The 20,289-nt window shown below is 41.9% G+C and overlaps 1 protein-coding gene across 1 annotated transcript in view; it reads left to right on the top strand.

Moving 5' to 3' along the window:
- The window catches only part of agbl4 (AGBL carboxypeptidase 4), a 351,159-nt gene that overhangs the window by 134,787 nt on the left and 196,083 nt on the right, over positions 1-20,289 (top strand). Inside the window, exon 4 of the mRNA XM_026157910.1 lies at positions 9,472-9,566. Coding sequence (XP_026013695.1) covers positions 9,472-9,566 — 95 coding nt within the window. The remainder of the gene's footprint in view (positions 1-9,471; positions 9,567-20,289) is intronic.

Here is a 20,289-nt window from a genome sequence, read left to right as displayed (position 1 = left end):
TTTTTTTACTCAAAGGAAAAAAGAACAGGAATTAATCTCTTTCATTTTTTTATGGCAACGCAGCACCGGGCTCGACTTAAATATTGCTTTTCCTAACTTTGTAAAATGCGATCTAACAACAAAAAAATACAAAATTAACTGGTGTTTATTACTAAAATCATAGATAACAAATGGACAAGGAGAAATAAAATAAAAAATATTTCAGTATGCTCATTGTGTGTGCAGTGGAAAGGTGAAGTGGACAATATATTGAAAATGATAGTGTGTTATGTGTACACCACAAGTGTTACACTAAACTTAATGAAAGTAAGCATGAGTGAGTAGGAGAGAACAAAAGCATCGTCATTTCAGCTTCTTCAGCCATGTAAACATTATCGCAAACATACAAGAGAGAAGTCGTTTGTGTAGCCAGCGTGAAATACCTCACAACTGCTGACCTCTTGCTTTTAACTATGTTAGCTCTCCTGATGCACTGTTGCTGACATGTGGCATGTTCAACACTGATCAACATGGAATTGAATTGAATTGATTGGCACCATAGATGAGCATTGTTCAACAATCAGTTGACCAGTCTAACCTGTTGAGCCAGATTTGGATGGAGATCAGATCTAAGTGTAGGATTGGTGGATATCTGTCCACTGACATGACTTAGTAAACAGAGAAATTCCTATATGGTCATATCATATCACTCACGTTTCTCTGCAATGACTCCAGGTTTTCCTTGTTATTAATTTATATACCTTATTTAAAGGGTACCCATCAGTCTTACCTAGAGCATACTGTGAGTAACTCGGACCCCACACAGTTGTTTATGGCTTTATTTGTGACCAATGTCCCAGCGTGGTGAGCTCTCCAGCTGTCCTCACACACACCTCCTCTTCTGGTCTCCGACCTCGCTATAAAAAGGGAAAGACCTTGTTAGATGAATCACCTTCACCTGTTCCTCCAACCTCCATGGCACCGCCCGTTGAGCTCACTGCACCACCCCTCATGCAGCTGAGCCAGGGACCACACCTCTGCCACACATACAGTGCTCTGCATTTTTGTAGTCTTTACCTTACAATATTAAGCACCTTGATGATACTATATCGACAAAATAATTTAATCATCATTTAAAAACTGCACTTTGCATTTACTCTGGTTATCTTTGCCTAATGTTAAAATTTGTTTAACAATTTGAAACATGTAAGTCTGACAAACGTGCAAAAAAGGAAACACAGCAATGCTCAGATGTGCTCAGGCTTCGCTCGAAAGTTCACATCCACACTCAGATATCATGCTACTTGCACATACTTACTGTGCTGTGTTGTTTGTGTTTGCTGGTGAAATGGGTGTTTCTCTGGTACAGGTGTCGGCAACTCTGGGCACACGTTCCACAGCTGGCACACGAAGGGTTAACTGATGGCACGACCATAGCTGGGCTGGTTATCCAGCTATGGTGATTTTTCGTTTTTATGGGCCGATCGGGGTTTTTTGTTAATTTCTAATTAATATTAATTTCTAGCATCAGCTGATGTTTGCTGGAGCCACAGCTGTAAAAGCTGCTGGTCATGATGTCGATCTGGATATGTGGTGAGAGGGAAACATGAAGATGAAACCAGGAGATGTCCTTACTGAATCATCAGAGCTGAACAGGTGATGGAGAAACAGGTTTACCTTTTAGTTAACATTAATGAGTTGAAGGGAAGTTATGAACTGTTTCTGAGAGACAAATAACACCAGGATCCTTTTCTAAGTAGCTGACAGCTGGTAACTGTGCAGGGGCGGGTCTAGCAAAGCTTTTGCCAGGGGGGCAGGTAGGGCATTAACAGGGAAAGGGGGGCACAAAGAAATACTTTTCTTTCTTATTCTCATTTAAAATATCTCGCTTTTAATAAATAATTATCTGAAGCTTACAACCAAAGTTTTTATCTGATGTAAAATGTATAGAAATCATACATATACCAACAAGACAGACATCACTGTCACAACAGCGTTTGTTTTCATTCAAAGGCTTTATGGCTTTTCTTATAATACTTGGTGGGCCAGTCTCTAGTCAAAATGCCCGGGACGATTTTTGTCGGCCCGGGCATGCGCCTTATTATGCGGTGCGACTTATGTATGAATTCCGGTTGTGCTTACTGACCTCGAAACAATTTTATGTTGTATATGGCGCTCAAAAATCTGTCAAAAATGATTTGGTATGACTTTGGTAAGCTATGCAGCCGCTTCGCTTGATGGATTGTCGGAGCATTACGGCTACCGTAGTCAGGAGCCTCGCGGAGAAATACGTACTGTGTTTCAACATAATATTACCGTATTGTGTGTGTATAAGGACCCCAAAATTGCACCTGTTAAGAGACATGCGTATGAAGCAGATTTTAAACTCAAGGCTATCAATCGCACAGTAGAACATAGAGCAGCTGCGAGCGAATTCAGCATTTTTGAATCAATGGTACAGAAGTGGAGGAAGCAAGACAAATGAGTTGAGTAAAGTTTGACTTATCTGACTGTTTTGTTTCATTTAATGCGCCTTATAATCCAGTGCACCTTATGGTCCGAAAAATACATCTAACTTTTGTGGATATTATACATGGTTATGCTCAGTATATGTCAGCCCATTCCCACTGGAAATGCCTTTTGGCTAAACTGTCAGCAAGGAATTTGTATTTGCACTGTTAAATTTTTATATAGCTTTAATGCACATAAAAAAACAGCTGCTTGTTTAAGTGAAAATAAATTGATGGGGTTTTTTTGCAGCACGGTGGCACGGTGGTTAGCACTGTTGCCGCACAGCAAGAAGGTCCTGAGTTCAATTCCAACATCAGGCCGGGGTCTTTCTGTGTGGAGTTTGCATGTTCTCCCCGTGTTTGCGTGGGTTTTCTCCGGGTACTCCGGCTTCCTCCCACCGTCCAAAGACATGCAGCTTGTGGGGATAGGTTAATTGGATAATCCAAATTGTCACTAGGTGTGAATGTGCGAGTGAATGTGAGTGCGAATGGTTGTCTGTCCCTGTGTGTTGGCCCTGCGACAGACTGGCGACCTGTCCAGGGTGTACCCCGCCTCTCGCTCTATGACAGCTGGGATAGGCTCCAGCGCCCCCCGCGACCCTGAAAAGGATAAGCGGAAGCGAATGGATGGATGGATGGATGGTTTTTTTTGCACTAATAAAATTGTGGGTAAAGTATTTTGTCTCACACCAATTATATCGTCAGTTATATCGTTATCGCAAATTTTCAAATGTATATCGTGATAAATATTGCCCCATTGGACAGTGATTACTGGAAGTGTTTCTGAGCTCATGCAGTGACTTTACCTGCCAGAATCATACGTTTTTTTAATGTAGTGTTGCCTGAGTACCTGAAGATCAAAAGCATCCTGTGTTGATTTTCAGCCTTGATCCTTGCAAACAGAGATTTCTCTAGACGCCTGGAATCTTTAGATGATATTATTGTGCTGTAGATGATGGCATATTCAAAGTCTTTGCTGCAGCGCAATTATGTGGTTTTTTTGCAGATTTGTCACTCTGCCCACTAGTACCACGTCTTTTGTTACCCCCATCCCAACATTTTTGACATGTTTTGTTGACATCAAATCAAAAATAAGCTCAGTTTAAACATTAGATGTGTTTTCAGTGCTCTACCATGAATAAACTATGGGTTTATAAGATTTGCAGATGACTGCGTTCTGTTTTTATTCACATTATACAGCGTCCACAAGATTCTTAGAATTTAGGGTATATTGTTGTTTTCTGTCCAACACTTCTAATTTGTAATGAAGCGTTCCAGCTTGATTTCATATATCTCATAGTAGTTACACTTGTTCCTCAGTTTTTCTGTCTCATGTATGATCTTTTGGCTTTTGCCTCTTTCTGGACCATTTTGCTCGTCTCTTGCTGCAATTCTTTGCTCCTACCGACTGCACTTCCATGTATGAACTAGGCCTGGATTAAAGGATTTGGATTTTACTCTCTCTGCCTCTGGTGTGTCCTGCATTTTTGTTCTCTCTCCTGTGGAGTTGTTACAATATTAAAGTCATGAAAGGTGTTAGCGGATGAACCCTGTTAAAGGCGGTACTGAAAAGATGCATTGAAAAGTACTGCAAACATACTTTTAAAGCACCAGGAAAGGAGTCATTTCTTTACCATCACATCTGTCAGTAATTTGATAGGGTTTTCACACAATTTGTTTAAGTTGATTTTGTTTTTCATTGGATTTTTTATTTTATTTTTTTTTACATTTTTTGGATAGCACAAAGAGATGACATGACATGCAGTGAACGTTTGGTCACCTGAGAAACAAACCAGTTCATGTTACTCACAGCATCTGAAAGCTGAGCTCTCAGATCACACATTTTTTGAACAAACAGAAGCATCTTGAATCCAAGAAGGAACATCGGTTAAGTTGAAGCTCAGGAAATCTGTGCAAGGAGCATGCGTTTGAGGGCAGACGTGCAGTTTTGAACATGAGCAGAGTTTTAAAGGAGAGCAGTGCAACATTAAAACAAGAAATCACTCTCTTCATTAAGCAGGATATTGTAATCCCATGGGTAAAAAAAAAAAGTGAAATAGGAAACAGAATCTGTCATCCAAAACCACAAGAATTATCTTTGTGCTTGCACATGTGATAAGAAGATGGAAACACAAACACCTTTCCTTCTTAGGAAAGGAACACCAAAATGGAACTGGTCCTTTGAGTGTGCTTAAACAAAACCTCATAAAACTGCATTCAAGTTTGTTTAGACTCTTAAATTTACACTTGAGGAGAAAATTACTCTCAGGTCTAAATAAGTGCAATCTTTTCTGTTCAAAGTTTGTTTGTTTTTTTACTGGATATTTTCACAGTATAGAATATATAAACAGTGTCCTGCATCTGTTGTAATCTCAACTGTCCGCTTAGCCCATTTATAGATGCATCACACAACCACTTACCCACCAAACCAGACTTTAAGACTTTTTTAAGTAAAAAAAACAAAACAGAAACGATAAGCGCTCCAAGAGTGCAAACCTTCACCATGGTAGCTCAATCTCTGAGCAGTACTTACTTTTAAGGGAATAGTATTAAGTATTAAACATCCAACAGTCAAAATTTTTAAGAAGTTAGTTTTAAAGATAAAAGACATTTTATGAAAGTTTGATTTTGTCGAAAAGGTCAGTAGTTGAAAGTAATGTGATATTTAGAATCACCACATATCCCCCGCTATGTAGTCAGTACAATTTATTGACCTTGAAGAAGTCAAATGTGAAAAGCACATCACGACTGAACAGTTCAGGAGTTACATGTTACAACTGCTTCTGTTCTGCACATGTCAAAAAATCGTCAAGGAGAATGCGTGCTGGATTTTAAAAGATTGCATCGTGTTTGAGTTTTTTGTAATCCAGTGAGAAAATGTTAAAGGGAGACAGTCCTTCCAGTTGAGTTGCATGGCCAGTGAAAGTGCAGAAGGATAGCATGTTACGATTGTGAAATGATGTGCGCCTTGTAGTGCAAGACCAGATGTAGGAGTGGAGGGTTTCATTGCTTCTTTTAGTATTTAAGAGAACATATTGTAAATTGACTGCCAGAATTGATGCAGTCTTGGATAAGTCCACAACATCTGTAATGACTTCTCTGCTGTAGTGATCTTTCTTTTGTTATGTTCTTGTCTTTACTCTGTATAGTAGTTTATAGTAGTAGAAGGCATACCTTCAAATGATTTTAATACTAAAATATCGTCAAGCCTCTACCAAACATCTGTTGTTACGCTACAATAGCAGATAGAGATCCAATGGAATAATGTAACCCCGAATGTTGAACGTGGTAATACACATCTTCTTTCATTTGTCTGGTACGTAAGTGGTCCAGTGATACCCTGCTTTTAACCATTCCTCGTGTTTAATAGATTACACACTGACTTTCTAATCCAATTTCACAAATCAAAAAGAGCTGGAGACTTGTATTCCTCCCTGTCTACCTACATACCAGTCCACCTGTAACCATGAGTCCATGCAGCAAAGGTAGTTTCCATTCCTATCCACGATAGCTTTCTTTCACCCCTGTTTATCTCAGTTGTGCAATTATCTTCCTGTCACTTTGTCTTTCTGTGTGTTCTGGTGTATCTACCTGGCTACTTTTTTTCTCCTCGCCTGTCTCTCACTCTCGTTTTGTGTATCACTGTGCCTGTGATTAAGTCGTCTATTTCTTCCTTATGCCCATGTCTCTGTCATCTGTCCAGTCTTAGCTCCCTCTGAGTTAAACAGGCCGAACAAATAGATTACAAACAGTGGGTAGAGTGAATCTAAGGAGGAAGACAATCTGAATTTGTTGTGGATAAAGAATGAGGAAAGAGGCTGTGCAGTCAAAGAAAGCCAGTGGAGTCAGAGTAAGGCTGTATTTGCCTGAGGGGAAAAGGCTGAAAAGTAGCTCTCGCAACAGATGTGCGGGGCAGTAAAGTGTAATTGAAATGCCAGCAGCAATGGTCTTATCTCCCTGCTACAGGAGCCTGCTGCCAGTCTCAACATCAGTTAGATGTCATTTTACCTAAGTCTGAATCAGCCTGCCACAATCCGCAATCCCCATTCCTCTGATGCTAGACAGGAAAAAAAGGGGAGAAATGAGGGGGAGGGAGAGGAGAAAGAAGAGAAGGGAGAGAAGGGTGGGGAGTCTGTAATAGGATTTCAGTAGCATCCAGTTAACTTCCACCACCTGGACTTAGTTGGTAATTTGATATGCCCCATCAATAGGATTCATTTAGCTCACCGCAGCATTACCATTGCCATTCATTTAATTTGACTTTTTCAAAAATATATTGATTTATTTCTCCCTCCACATTTTCCCACTCGTCCTGATCCTAATCACAGTGGAGGAATGAGGGAAGGGGTGTTCCAAAATATTCTAGCTGTAAAAAGTAGACCAGACCAGAGGAGGTGAAACGCCAGACACCATGACTTTCCTCTGCGCTCCAGGCAGAGCTTAATGTTTTGGACCTGGCAGCATCCCTATGGGGAGAACCATAATGTCCTCCCAGATTAGAGGCTGGCACTCCTCGGAGCTGCTGCCTTTTATCGGGAACTTTGTTACCACAACATGGGATCATCTGCAGGATATTAAAGCTGCCTTATTTCCTAACTGTAATGTTAATCTTTTGTGATTTTGTTTGTTATCTGTGTTGCTCTGACAACCTCCATCTGAGATTTTTCTTCAGTTACAGGTTTATATTTTTCAGTCTTTTTCATGCAACATGTGGCAGAAATGATTGGAAAGGGGTTGTTTTTATTGCTTTAAACGTCACGTCTAGCTGGATTCTAATAATTATAATCACATACAAACCCAGGCTTGTGATGGTTTTGTGTTGAAAAAAGGTTTTTTGTAAAATTGTATTCTGCCATTCTTGAAGGCCGGACAGGGTGTTAAGTTCCTTTTTCTTAATCAAAATGCAAATAATTTTTTTTTCTGTGTATTTGAACGTCTCATATCTTTACAGCTGCTGATTTTCTCATTGTCTTCTTCCAACCATCGTTTTTGCATTATATTTTTTCACTTCGGTGATATGTTGCACTACTACAAACAAAAAACCCGAAAGGGTATTTTAGATAAACTAAAATAAAAACGAACCTTTATGCTACAGGTACGTTAGGGAAAACAGTGGTTAAAGACTGTGGCAAGACCAAAATTATTGCAATCAAGCAATAATCTTACACTCTCATTGCCTTTGAAATGGTTGCTTCCAAGACAGGGACAGGGCTGCAACCACCGCTTCCTTGGTGCAAGCGTTGGCAGTTCGTCTTGTAATTGGAAGGTTGCCGGTTCGAGCCCCGGCTCCAAGAGTCTCGGTCGTTGTGTCCTTGGGCAAGACACTTCACCCGTTGCCTACTGGTGGTGCTCAGAGGGCCCAGTGGTGCCAGTGTCCGGCAGCCTCGCCTCTGCCAGTGCGCCCCAGGGGGCACTGACAGAGGCGCACTGTGGCTACAATGTAGCTGCCATCACCAGTGTGTGAATGGGTGAATGACTGAATGTAGTGTAAAGCGCTTTGGGGTCAATAGGGACTAAGTAAAGTGCTATACAAATACAGGCCATTTACCATTCGCTTTAAGACGTTTCACCTGTCATCTGAGAAGCTTCTTCAGTTCAAGGGTCAAATGGTGGAGAGTCCCAGATTTAAGCCCTATGGGAGTGTCTCCCCAAGAGGGACATGGACCCCCTATTGATCCTCTACCTAATCACACGAGCTGAGGTGTGAAAACGGGCGTAGGGCACAATCAGCTAAGGTTTCAGGTGAACTTATTGTGAAACCTAGCCCCACCCTATCATGTGACTTAGTGAGGTCAAATGGCCCAGGATGTGAGTGGGAGTTAAGGCGTCTGGGAAGGGATCTCTAAACTGGATTATAGATGGCAGACAGTTGGTGTCGTAAGTCAGCGGTGGCTTACCTTACTCCTGGAGGGAAGATGAAGGGAGCATCCCAACCATCTTTTAATCAAATTTTGAATTTGGGATCTCAGCTTGACAGAAAGGTTGCCAAACCATGTACTGATACATGTAACAGATAACAGAGTCAACAGCTGCTGTAAAAGTAGTATAAAAAATATAGTTCAATCACTGATATAGTTTGCGATTGAATGGGCCAAGTTGTCAGTTACATACAATCAGTTTTTTCTAATATTATAATTATATAATAATAAGTGTGATAAAAAAAAAAACACATCTGATACCATCTGTTACAAATCTGTTTCCATTTTCATACAGAGAAATTCACGTTAAGCAGAACGGAACATCGACTGCTTCCACTCAAATCCCAGCCGAATTTCACAGATCTGAAACTGAAATTCAGAATTTCCTCCACAAACAGTGACATGCATCGCAGATGAGTTGCATTCATCCGTGCAAACTAATTCGTATTGATTCCAACATGTTGGCGATCTTTCTGCATTTAAAAATTAGATGGCAGTTATTTGCAAACTTTCTCCAGTCAATCTAAGAGTGACTGAAGTTTGTCCAAGTTGGTTCCAATTGCTTGGAGACAGGTTGAAGTTGCTGAATGCTTATCCTCTGGGCAACCAGGTGGTCCCTGTAATTACTTCCAATCAGTCACCAAACACAAAAAATAAATCCTTGCATCACTGGAAACTAGACATTTTATTCATTTGTGACTAAGCCATAAAACTCATCAGAATTACTGCAATTATATTTTTTTAACGTACAAAACGAATTAAAGTTAATCTCTACACAAGCACACAGAGGCTCCGTGTTCGTTAAGTTAGGGAAGTGTGTCTGACGTTGTTTGATTTATATACCGCATTATTCTACTGTTATAAGACAGACTAGAACACTGAGAGTAACAGAAAAAAAATAGTTAAAATTATACACTCTTTGAAACTGAAGCTAAACTGATTTGAAAACCAGAATTTAAAAACTAAAAAACACCCCTTTAAAACGCTTATGATTACTCTGTCAGGAACCCACTTGTCTTTATGCTGCTACTAGCTTTGAGAATTTTTTATGTTTTTTCTTTCAGAGGGTGATTTTCAATGTGGTCAACTTCTCCAAGACAAAGAGCCTGTACAGAGACGGCATGTCCCCTGTAGTGAAGTCTACCAGCAGGCCAAAATGGTAAGTTTGCAACGACATAAGCAGCATTTCTAGAAGCAATATGTTAAATAATTAGTGCTCCGATTGTTGTTTAATATTGTCCTACTAGAACAGAGTATTTATAGACTTTCTGCAACTTTGAAATACTTTTCTTCTCCACCTGGCAGCTGACCCACACATTCCTAAGCACATAGACAGACACACACACACCCTAAAGACTGATACTTTAGATTTCCAGAGTGGATGCGTCTGGGTGCATTAGCATGTGATCCATTGGTTGCCAGTATGATGGCTGTCTGATGTAATAACGCTTGACTGATGGATGCAGAAATGTGTGTGTATGGTTGCATGCATATATATATATATATATGTGTGTGTGTGTGTGTGTGTGTGTGCGTGCGTGTGAATGGATAGGTATGGCAGGAGGGAACAGGGAGGGTGCGGTGGGGTTGGGCGTAGCGTCTGCCAAGCAGACTGGTGTATCCAGTGGGGCGAAGAACAGGATAGCGTGATGAAGTGTTGCCATCCAAGAAAAGCCCTGACATCTGTCATCAGTTGATGGAGGGCATCCGCAGAAACGCCAGGCATCTGCCACCCTGAGCTGTGTGCGTCTGCTAGCCTAGCGCTCGCACCGACCATGCCGTAGCATGCCGGTCGCAGGCTAATGGGAAGAGACAATGGGCACGACACCAGAGAAGTGGAAAGATGAACTGCTGTCTGCAGTACAGTACAGAACAACACGATGCAGCTTAGCTCGGCCTCCTGGCTCCTTCTGTTTTGATTTTATGTAGTAGTTGCAAGTTTGTCTGTTGTGCGTGTAGGGGTATGGCTTTATCACAGCGCACCAGCCTCTCCCATTGTCTCCTCCTGCCACTGACTGATTTACAAGTGAAGCTAGCAGCCGTTTGCTTTAAAAGCTGTGGGGTTTTTTTTCAGGTAAGTTTATTTATACTGCCAAATAGGCTACTGTGACGACAGTTTAAATCCGCAGTAATTTATATGATAATTTCAGGTAATTAATGTCCCAGGTGACGAAAACCTGGTTCTGCATAGCCTTAACTTCTCATTTGACATAATCTTGAATTGCTGAGGAGTTAATCTGCGCAGAGCCCTCATTGGGTCATTTAGTTCCCAAAGCTTTTCTAAATACACTAATCATGCAACCTTGCCCATGTTTATGTTCCAATCAGCGCTCATAAAAAAGTGTTTAAGTGACAGACGCAGCAGGAGGTGATGTTACTGAGGCCTGACTCCATTTACCTCCTCAGGCTAATACTGTTTTAACCACTCCTCTCAGCACTGTGGCGTCTAAGGGGGCATAATGTCTCCTGCACTCGTAGAGATATTTTCCACTGTCAGGGGCGTCCAGGACCACAGCTGACATTGTTTGTGTCCCCACAAAGTGGTCAAGATGCTTTTAACACAACCTCCTCTATTTGACTTTCCATGAGCACAACAAAGCGCAGACAGCTCCTAAAGTAGCAATCTTCTTTTTGACAGCTACAGATATGGAATAAATAAAAAGGCAGAGCATGGAGAGCTTCGCCTGTCTGATCCAAACTCACACAAGACAGGATGAAGAAGGTACGAGAGAGAGAAAGAGAGAGAGATGGAAAGAGAGAGGCAGACTTGCAGAAAAAGACAGAAAGGATAGAGGAAGAAAAACACAAAGTACAAGAAAGAGATTACTGAGACAGGTAGACGGGGGAGGGGAGCGGGGAAAGGTTGCCCTCCGACTCCCACCGCCCACCACCCAATGTCTGTATTTATCAAAAGAATCGTCAGTATTAGCTCAGGAGTTGAAGCCTTTATCTCCCTGTGCAGGTGCCTTATGTCCTGGGGCCCCAGCATCGCTTGGTGCTAGAGGCTGCAGGGCTCAGCTGGCTTCGGCTAAGCTGGGCATTTCAGAGAGAGACAACTGGCAGATTACAGTCCAGCAGGACGTTTGTTGCTACAGGTGGAAGGATCTGTCCTCCATCCCTTACTCCATCCCTTTTTCGTCCATGACTCCTCCAGCTGTGAGCTGACAGGGGTCACTGTATTTTATCACATTGAAACAGAGCTATAGGTTGCAAATATGTTGTTGAATAAACTAATTTAAAATGACTACAGTTTACATTAATCCTTATATGATTGCCAAGGAAGTTTTTCAAGATTGAGTTGACCGTCAGCTTTAGCAAAGAGGTTCCTTTTGTCTTATCATTTGTGCTTTATTTGGTACTGCGATTTGGCTCGTGGAATTACAAATCGATTTCAAGTTCAGTGTTTGCAAGTCAAAGGAAATAGAGTGAGCCATATTTTCTCATACTAGTCTGTCGAGCACAACAGCCCCCTTGGTGACACTAGGTGCCAACCGCACTCCCTGCGGTCTGCTAGTTGTTAGACTGCTAGAGCAAAGAATTGCTCAGCATCCTTATTTTCTGGGATAAGCTAATTAGAAAGTCAAAGAGCGTGGTGTAATGCAGCTGCTGGAGGCCAGAATGCCGTGGGGTGGGGTAATGGCCAAGACGGTTGCATGAGACTGACTGCATCAACCGGCAGATGCCTCATGCAGAGTCTCGTGTGGGAGTGGGGTAAGACTAGAGAGCACAGGACGACGGCACAGAAAGTGGAAGATATTTTCAGCCTTGCATGAGAGGGCTACTGCTAGCAGTTATTTTTGTTTCATTTAACATGCAGATTTTAAAAAAAGTTTACATGTTAATAATAAGTCACGGAGTCCAGCGCAACCACTTCAGATGTCTTGTTTTATTTATCCAACAGTCCAGCCCCCAAACATCAGTTTGTAGTGTAAATTCTCACATTTATGAACCCCAGAGTGGAGACTGTTTGGTTGATAAGTGATCGATTAACTTTATGATCAATAACTCTGATCTGGGCTACGATACAGCAATTAGTCTAGCAACTGAGTGGCTTTATAACCAGCCAGCATCATAAATAAAGTTTGGTTTTACAAATTCTTTAAGCTTTACACTGTACAGCAGATAATTTAGATTTTACATTTGTTTTGGATATTATTGGGAATTTGAATTCCCCCCAAAAAGATCTGCAGTGTGCCTTTTAATTAACTTTCCAGTTTTTCGACACTCAGTAGGTATATGGATAAAAATAGCTACACCTCTAACTGAGCCAGCAGATGAACAGTCAGAGTTGGAGGAAATAGGTTGCCAAATATTGCTTCTAAAGTTAGAACCAGTCAACCTTGGGCAAGGGTAAATGCTTTTTTCCCCTTTTCTTTATAGGAGTCAACAATAAAACAGAAGCCTGCTTTTCAAGCAATTGTGCTCAGCTCCAAGAGACAGACAGAGTTAGTCAGTCGATGAGTCAGTCAGCGTCGTTTTGCTTCTCAGCCACAATCCTTCCTGTAAGCGTGTGATGCAATAGCTTAGTGAAATTCTATTTGGAGATGTCTGTCTCTCCATCCGGGTGAGTGTTAGCAGTAATTGTTCTGTCAATCAGCAATGCTGCTTCTCGCTTGTTTTCCTCACCACCTGGTATGTCCTGGCAGAGGGTGAGGGGCAAGGAGAGGTGAGACACGGGGAATAAAGGAGAAAGGATACCTCCATCGCTCTATGTGCCGCTCCCTGCTCACCTTTGGATGTCTTTACAGTGTTATATTTGTCCTCTTGTGCGTCCGTTCTCACCTCCCTCTTATGTCCCATGTTTTCCTTGGTTTGTCTTACTTCTGCTTACTTTAATTCAGTTTTTCTTTTATGTTCATTTTTCCCCGTTGTCTTGTCATCTCAACTTTTTGCATAACTTTAATGTACCGTATTTTTCGGACCATAAGGCGCATTAAGCGAAACAAAACAGTCAGATAAGTCAAACTTTTCTCAACTCATTCTTCTTGCTTCCTCCACTTCTGTACCATTGATTCATTAATGTTGAATTCTCTCACAGCTGCTCTATTCCTATGTTGTTGCAGTCTATTAATGACTAACCTCGTATTGTGGATGGATTATCTCAGTTGTTCTCCTGACTGAAGTTTGGTCCGTTTACAGCATCGTGACATGCAATTGCATTTGTCCCTAACCATCGGGAACCCTCTCTTTAACTTTTATAGAGTGGAAAAAAGGTTAGCGTTCATCCTCCAGCTTCACTGCGTGTGTGTTATGCTAACATAGCAGCTGTGTCACTAGCGATCATGAAGCACATCATTATATACCAGCTAGCCCAACTTTAGTAAACCTACAAACCTCACTGCTGTTTAGTTTTCTGTCTTGATTTATGTTGGAAGTGATAGCAGAGCTATAGGTTTTAATTTATTCAAAAATCTCTCAGTCAGAACATGCTATATCATGGTCAAAGGAGCTTGCAAAGAAAGCTCCTTTGACTACGATGACCTGGATGACTGAGAACCTTCACAGAGACATGCTATATCATGTTTAGGTGGAAACTAGCAAGCTAACTTCCTGCTAACTTCTAACTGTGTTAAATTTCATAAATTCTGTTTTCATGGATGCCTGGATGTTAAACTTAATTGTTACACCTGGTAAAGCAGCAATGCTGATCTTTTTTTTTTTTAAAAGATGAAAGAATTTAGACCGTTTTTAACTCTTAGTGATGCCGCAGTGTTCGTTTGACTTTGGGACATGAAGCGGACTTTTGGACTCAGATTACTCTGCGAGGCTCCTGACTACGGCAGGTGTAATGCTCCGACAATCCATCAAGTGGTGCGGCTTCATAGCTTACCAAAGTCGTACTAAAACATTTTTTGACAGATTTTTGAGTGCCGTGTACCACATAAAATTGGTTCGAGGTCAGTAAGCACAACCTGAATTCATACATAAGGCACACCGGATTATAAGGCACAAAATTTTAGTTTTAAGTGCGCCTTATAGCCCGAAAAATACGGTGCACGTCTTCCTTCCCTCAGCTGCATTTCAGGTATTGGGATTTTCAATGGCTCTGTAAACTGCGTTGTCATAATGTCTTAGTAAGAACTCATAAATAGCCTCACTGTTTATGTTTCATATGCTTGAAAGGGAAAAAAGTATCAGCCACTATAACTGCTATTTAAATCCCCAAATATCGGTACTGGTATTGTTCTTAAAAGCACCTGTTTACCCATCCAGAAGATATGGAGTAACAGTAATTTTGGTTTACCACCTACCAAGTATATTAATTTTTAATTTTTTTAACAGCTGAAAACTTGACAGCAGCTCATCCAAGACCTTGTCTCTCTGCTGCAGCTTGAAGACACTGTGAGAGTGAAGTAAAATTATAGTGCTGAGGACTGGAAGTGAGTTGAAAGTCTTACTGTAGGGTGACAGTTTTCTGGGGTTTTTCCAGTAAAAATGTCCCCTTTCACATACAAATAGCTACGTAATGCACAGTTAATCTTTAATACCTGGTTATAAATGCAATAATATTGACTGGATTTGAGAGGATTTGTAGCAACAAATATCCAAGTCAGGCGCTCCCATTTCACTCGAACCAACAGTTTTATTGTTTATTGTGTTTTAAAATTACAATTAAGTTTATTAGAAATGTAGAAAAATAAAATCACAGAAAAAAATCAGCACCAAACTGGGAGAACTAGCCCTTCTTAGAGTTTGTACTTGTAAGGCCTGCAGTACGAAGGAAATTGCACCTGTCAAGCTCATAAAGAAACCTCTCATCCAGCACCTGACACACATCCCAGACCTCTAACTGCCGTAGCGCTGAACTGAGCCATTTGGGTCTGAAAATGTGTAATAGTAGCGAGGGAGATGGTCCCTCTATCGAGGACAGAGTGTCAGGCAATGAATTGAAGACAGACAGACTGTAAAGCTTGTGCCAGAACCACAGCAGAAAGGCCTGACTCCTCTTTACATTCAGTGTGTCCGCACTTCCCTCTCCTCTTGCCGCTCCTCCCCAGCCACTGAGCCACTTGCACAATTAACCATGTGGCATGCCTTTTTAATAATAGACCTTTTAATTGTCGGCGAATGAAGAGTGATGTAAAATAGCTAATAGCTTGTGCTAATTAATGGGGGAATTGAACGCTTGTTAATTAAGGGCAAACAGGACAAGGACCGGCTCGGGTAATTTGAGCAATAAAACCGAGACTAACGATTGATTTCCAAACAGACTCACTTCATAAAAACATCAAGCGACCCCGGCTTTGCTGTTTGAAAACACTCGCCCCACCGTATCCTCCAACCACAGTCACACGCATATAAGTATACACTGAGGAAATATAAACAGACATGTCCTGGCTTCCTACATATGACTCCCAGTAGATGTGATATAACAAGACAAATAGTGTCTTCAGAATGCAATATAAAGATTATTAGCCATAACAAGTGTCTCGGCGGTATTATACAATGTCCGATTTGCTTGTTTCATACTAAAACTCACTATGTTAAATCGAGTAATTCCACGTCTAGTTATGATATTTAGTACTTGCCCAGTTCTCAGTTTGCACATGTCCCTATGGTCATACTTAGACATGAGCCATGGCGATCACATCCACTATCTTCCTCAAGAGACCCGAGGAGCTTTACTGTCTTTTCACATCCATATTTCTCAATTTCAGATCTTTACTGCATTGTTCTACTGTACCATCATTTTTATTACACCTACAGTATACTGTGCCTGCAGCTACTATCTCGATGTTGCTGGCCTGTGTGTTTAATTTAAAATACAGACTGAGTTCGGTGCTGTTTCTCTACTCTCAGGTCCGTTTTGGAAAGGTGAACCGTAGCAATCATTTGACCGTCTGTGGGTTTTCATATAAGAATTTTAAATTAAAAAAATGCTTTTTATGATGTTTCTCTCTGTCAACATTGTCCGCGATAAGGGAGATGGACACAATCTTTTAATAAAAACCTGAAAAAGTGAAACGCACACACTTGTAATTATCTGTGACTGGATCATCTGAAAAGAGGAAATTGACTGATCTTTGAGTCAGAGTGAATATTTGGAAAGAGAAGAAGAGAATACCTGATATACCGGCAAACTTACTCTTGACTCTTACCGAAGTATAGAGTGACGTTCTGGCCACTTGTGCCTTTCCAGTTGTCTTCAAAGAATTGAGAGAGGAAAGTGATCACAAAGCTCTGTTTTATTAGAGGAAATGGCATCGCTCTCATTTTCCTCTTTTAGTTTCCATCTGGGAGCCTTTATTCTTTTTCGGTAGGACCAACTGCGAGACAGAGGGGGAGCAGCTCCAATCAAAACAATCAACAGCACGTGCAGCTTCCTTGTTCACAGAAACTCATTAGTATGCTGCCAGAGGTGGTGAAAGAGGATTAAGTGGGAGAAATAATGGGACAAAATGTAGCAAATAGATTAATAATCTTTTGCATGAGGATAAGGATGTGCACAAGAGTTTGTGTATCTGTGGGTGTGTGCACAATAGCGCAAATGCAGTTTTGGGAGAAAGTGTGTATAGTGGCAGAGAGGCAACTTGCTTCTGACTCTCCATTCAACCCACAAAATGACTTACCTGGACAGTTTTATGTTTGCCTGGAGGAGAATTAAAAAGGCACTTCATTTCCCCTTTTACAGGCTGGGTACGCATGTCAGCGCAGCCCTCCCTGAAAGCGCTCTAATCTAAATGCTTTTGTCAGGGGAGATTTGGTAGATTGCACTAGGCAGAGGTACAAATTGGTTGTGTCATCTTATAATGAACTAGGTGAGGCGTTGCAGTTTTTCTGCAGCCAACAGTCCCCTGATTACTGTATTGTGAGTCACTGCTGCTTTTAGTATTGTAGGCAGAATAGCTCACCTTCACCTCTCTTTGTTCAGGAAACTTGATCTCATGAACATTGCAAAATGTTTTGTCGTAGTAAGCCCAGTGTGACAAAAGACGAATTGTTCAACAGCTTGTCCAAGAGAAATATTATATACATGCAGCTGGCTTTACATTGCATATGTAGCAGTCCGTCGTGCATGGTGTGCAGAATACTTTGAGATGTTTTGAGGTGTTGATGCTTGGCTATAAGTTGTTTGAAGCTTATTGAGTGTGCTCAGCACGTCAGCGCATTGACCCCCTGACTTCAACACAAGCATTATGGATATCTCAGCAGTTTCACAAAGCCATGCTGTCAGGTGTTTACGGGACATATTAGGACACTCCTGGTTGGTATCTGCATTCTGCCATAGACAGGAATGTGTGAGTGGGAGTGAGTGTATGTTTGTGTGTGTGTAGCAGGCACTGTGATGAATTCAAATGGATCAGCTAAGTCAACAGCGGTGTGGCAGAGGTTCCAGTTTCACTGATGTTTCAGCACGGCCAGATAAAACCAGTCTTCTCGCTCCTTTGGAAAAGGATTTTGATGGAAATCCTCCTGGTTCCCCTAATTGCATTCTTGATGACAAGACTTCTCTCTCTTAGCTCATTTGAGAATTTCTTTGCTTTGTCCACATTTAAATCTGTGCTTAAACTTTTTTTTGTGGCTAGTCACCTTTGTATTATTTATATAAGTTATTGAAATGAGTATCCTCTCTGTGCTGCTCACTGTGTCTTGATGTCAAAGAAGTGAGCGGCGAAATTAAGTGTGAAGTCGGGGGATTCGCCTGTCTCAAAACTCATGACTGGGATTTAATTACTCCGTCTGAGTTAAAGTTACAAAAGGAAAATTATGTAGGGAGCGAGGTGGAAACTGGACAATTTAACATGTGAAAGATGTATTTATTTAGTCTCCCTCCCCTAATTATGTAATATACAACAGTCAGACACAAGTTATGTTTATTTTTCAACAGTCTTTGATTTTTTCCGTCTTCTTGCTGTCACTATCTCGTCACTGTCCCCTGTTGCTCCTGTGGTTTTCTTATGCTTGCAATGATGATCACATATATCACAGTTTCTATCGACCACTCAAACAGCAGTTTGCCGGTGAAGAGTATGTGCATGCAAGCCTGAAGGTAGTGTTTCAAATCAGAGACACAGCTACATGTAGGAGCATGCTCAGTGTTCACAGGGTTGTACACAGTGAATTTGTTCCCCAAGGTCAGACTGTCGACATGGAGTTCTGCTTTAATGTCTTTAGGCTTCTGAGGGAGAACATTCAGTACTTGTGTTAGATCCACAGACAGATGGAGTCACCATGACATCACTTATTGGTTAGTGAAGACCTGCTTATGAAGCCTCAAGCTGAGCGCTTTCCACATTTGCAACTTAACTTTTTGAAATCTGAAATCAGACTGAAGACTGAAACTGGTCTAGTGTAAAAAAAAAAAGGGGTGGAAAGCACCAAAAGCCAATATAGTTATGGTAAGACAAGCTGCACCATGAAAAGGAAATTACCCCGTCTCTCTCTCTCAGGTGTGCCTGTCAGGGTTCATTAGTGAAATTTCTTGCCTTCTTAATGGGGTTGGGAACATCAGTTGTGTTGTGCAGGAGTCAGGTTAGTTCACAGCTGACAGCCCTATTTGACAGCTGTTAGAATTCATATTATGGCAAGAACCAATCAGCTAAGTAAAGAGAAACAACAACACATCATTACTTTAAGAACTGAAGGTCAGTCACTCTGGAAAATTACTATAACTTTGAATGTGGCCCCAAGTGCAGTTGCAAAAACCATCAAGCGCTACCAGGAAACTGGCTCACACATGGACCGGCCGTAAAATGAAACGATAGATGTTTTTATATCGTCATCCGATATATATCGTTATATCGAACAGCCCTAGAGTCGACATTAGATCAGTGGGAATCTGTGCTTTGGTCTGATTAGTCCAATTTTGAGATCTTTGGTTCCTCAAGGCCTGGGAGCTTGAGGGTCCTGTGCAGTATCTTAGCTGTTCCTAGGACTGCGCTTTTCTGCACAGACATCTCCAATGTTGTTCCTGGGATCTGCTGGAGCCACTCGCCTAGTTTGGGAGTCACCGCACTTAGTGCTCCGATTACCACTGGGACCACCGTTACCTTCACCCTCCACATCCTCTCGAGCTCTTCTCTGAGCCCTTGGTATTTCTCCAGCTTCTCGTGTTCCTTCTTCCTGATATTGCTGTCATTCGGAACTGCTACATCGATCACTACGGCCGTCTTCTTCTGTTTGTCTACCACCACTATGTCCGGTTGGTTAGCCACCACCATTTTGTCCGTCTGTATCTGGAAGTCCCACAGGATCTTAGCTCGGTCATTCTCCACCACCCTTGGGGGCATCTCCCATTTTGACCTCGGGACTTCCAGGTTATACTCGGCACAGATGTTCCTGTACACTATGCCGGCCACTTGGTTATGGCGTTCCATGTATGCCTTGCCTGCTAGCATCTTGCACCCTGCTGGATTGTCTCTGGAGCATCTTTACACAGCCTGCACCTGGGGTCTTGCCTTGTGTGATAGACCCCAGCCTAAATGGATCTTGTGCTTAGTTCTTTCTTCCGTGCTGTCTTTCAGTCCAGCTTTGTCAAGCCACTGGTAGGATTTCTGGATATCAGCCACCTCCTCTATCTGCCGGTGGTACATACCATGCAGGGGCCTGTCCTTCCATGATGGTTCCTCGCCTTCTTCCTTTCTTGGGTTTCTGCTGCCTGAGGTATTCACTGAGCACTCGGTCAGTTGGGGCCATCTTTGTGATGTATTCGTGGATGTTCGTTGTCTCATCCTGGACTGTGGTGCTGACACTCACCAGTTCCCGGCCCCCTTCCTTCCGCTTAGCATACAGCCTCAGGGTGCTGGACCTGGGGTGAAGCCCTCCATGCATGGTCAGGAGCTTTCTTGTCTTGATGTCAGTGGCCTCTATCTCCTCCTTTGGCCAGCCTATTACCCCAGCAGGGTACCTGATCACGGGCAGGGCGTAGGTGTTGATAGCCC

Source organism: Astatotilapia calliptera, chromosome 23, assembly GCF_900246225.1.
Source record: "Astatotilapia calliptera chromosome 23, fAstCal1.2, whole genome shotgun sequence".
Lineage (NCBI taxonomy): Eukaryota > Metazoa > Chordata > Actinopteri > Cichliformes > Cichlidae > Astatotilapia > Astatotilapia calliptera.
This window is presented reverse-complemented; position numbering and strand designations above follow the sequence as displayed.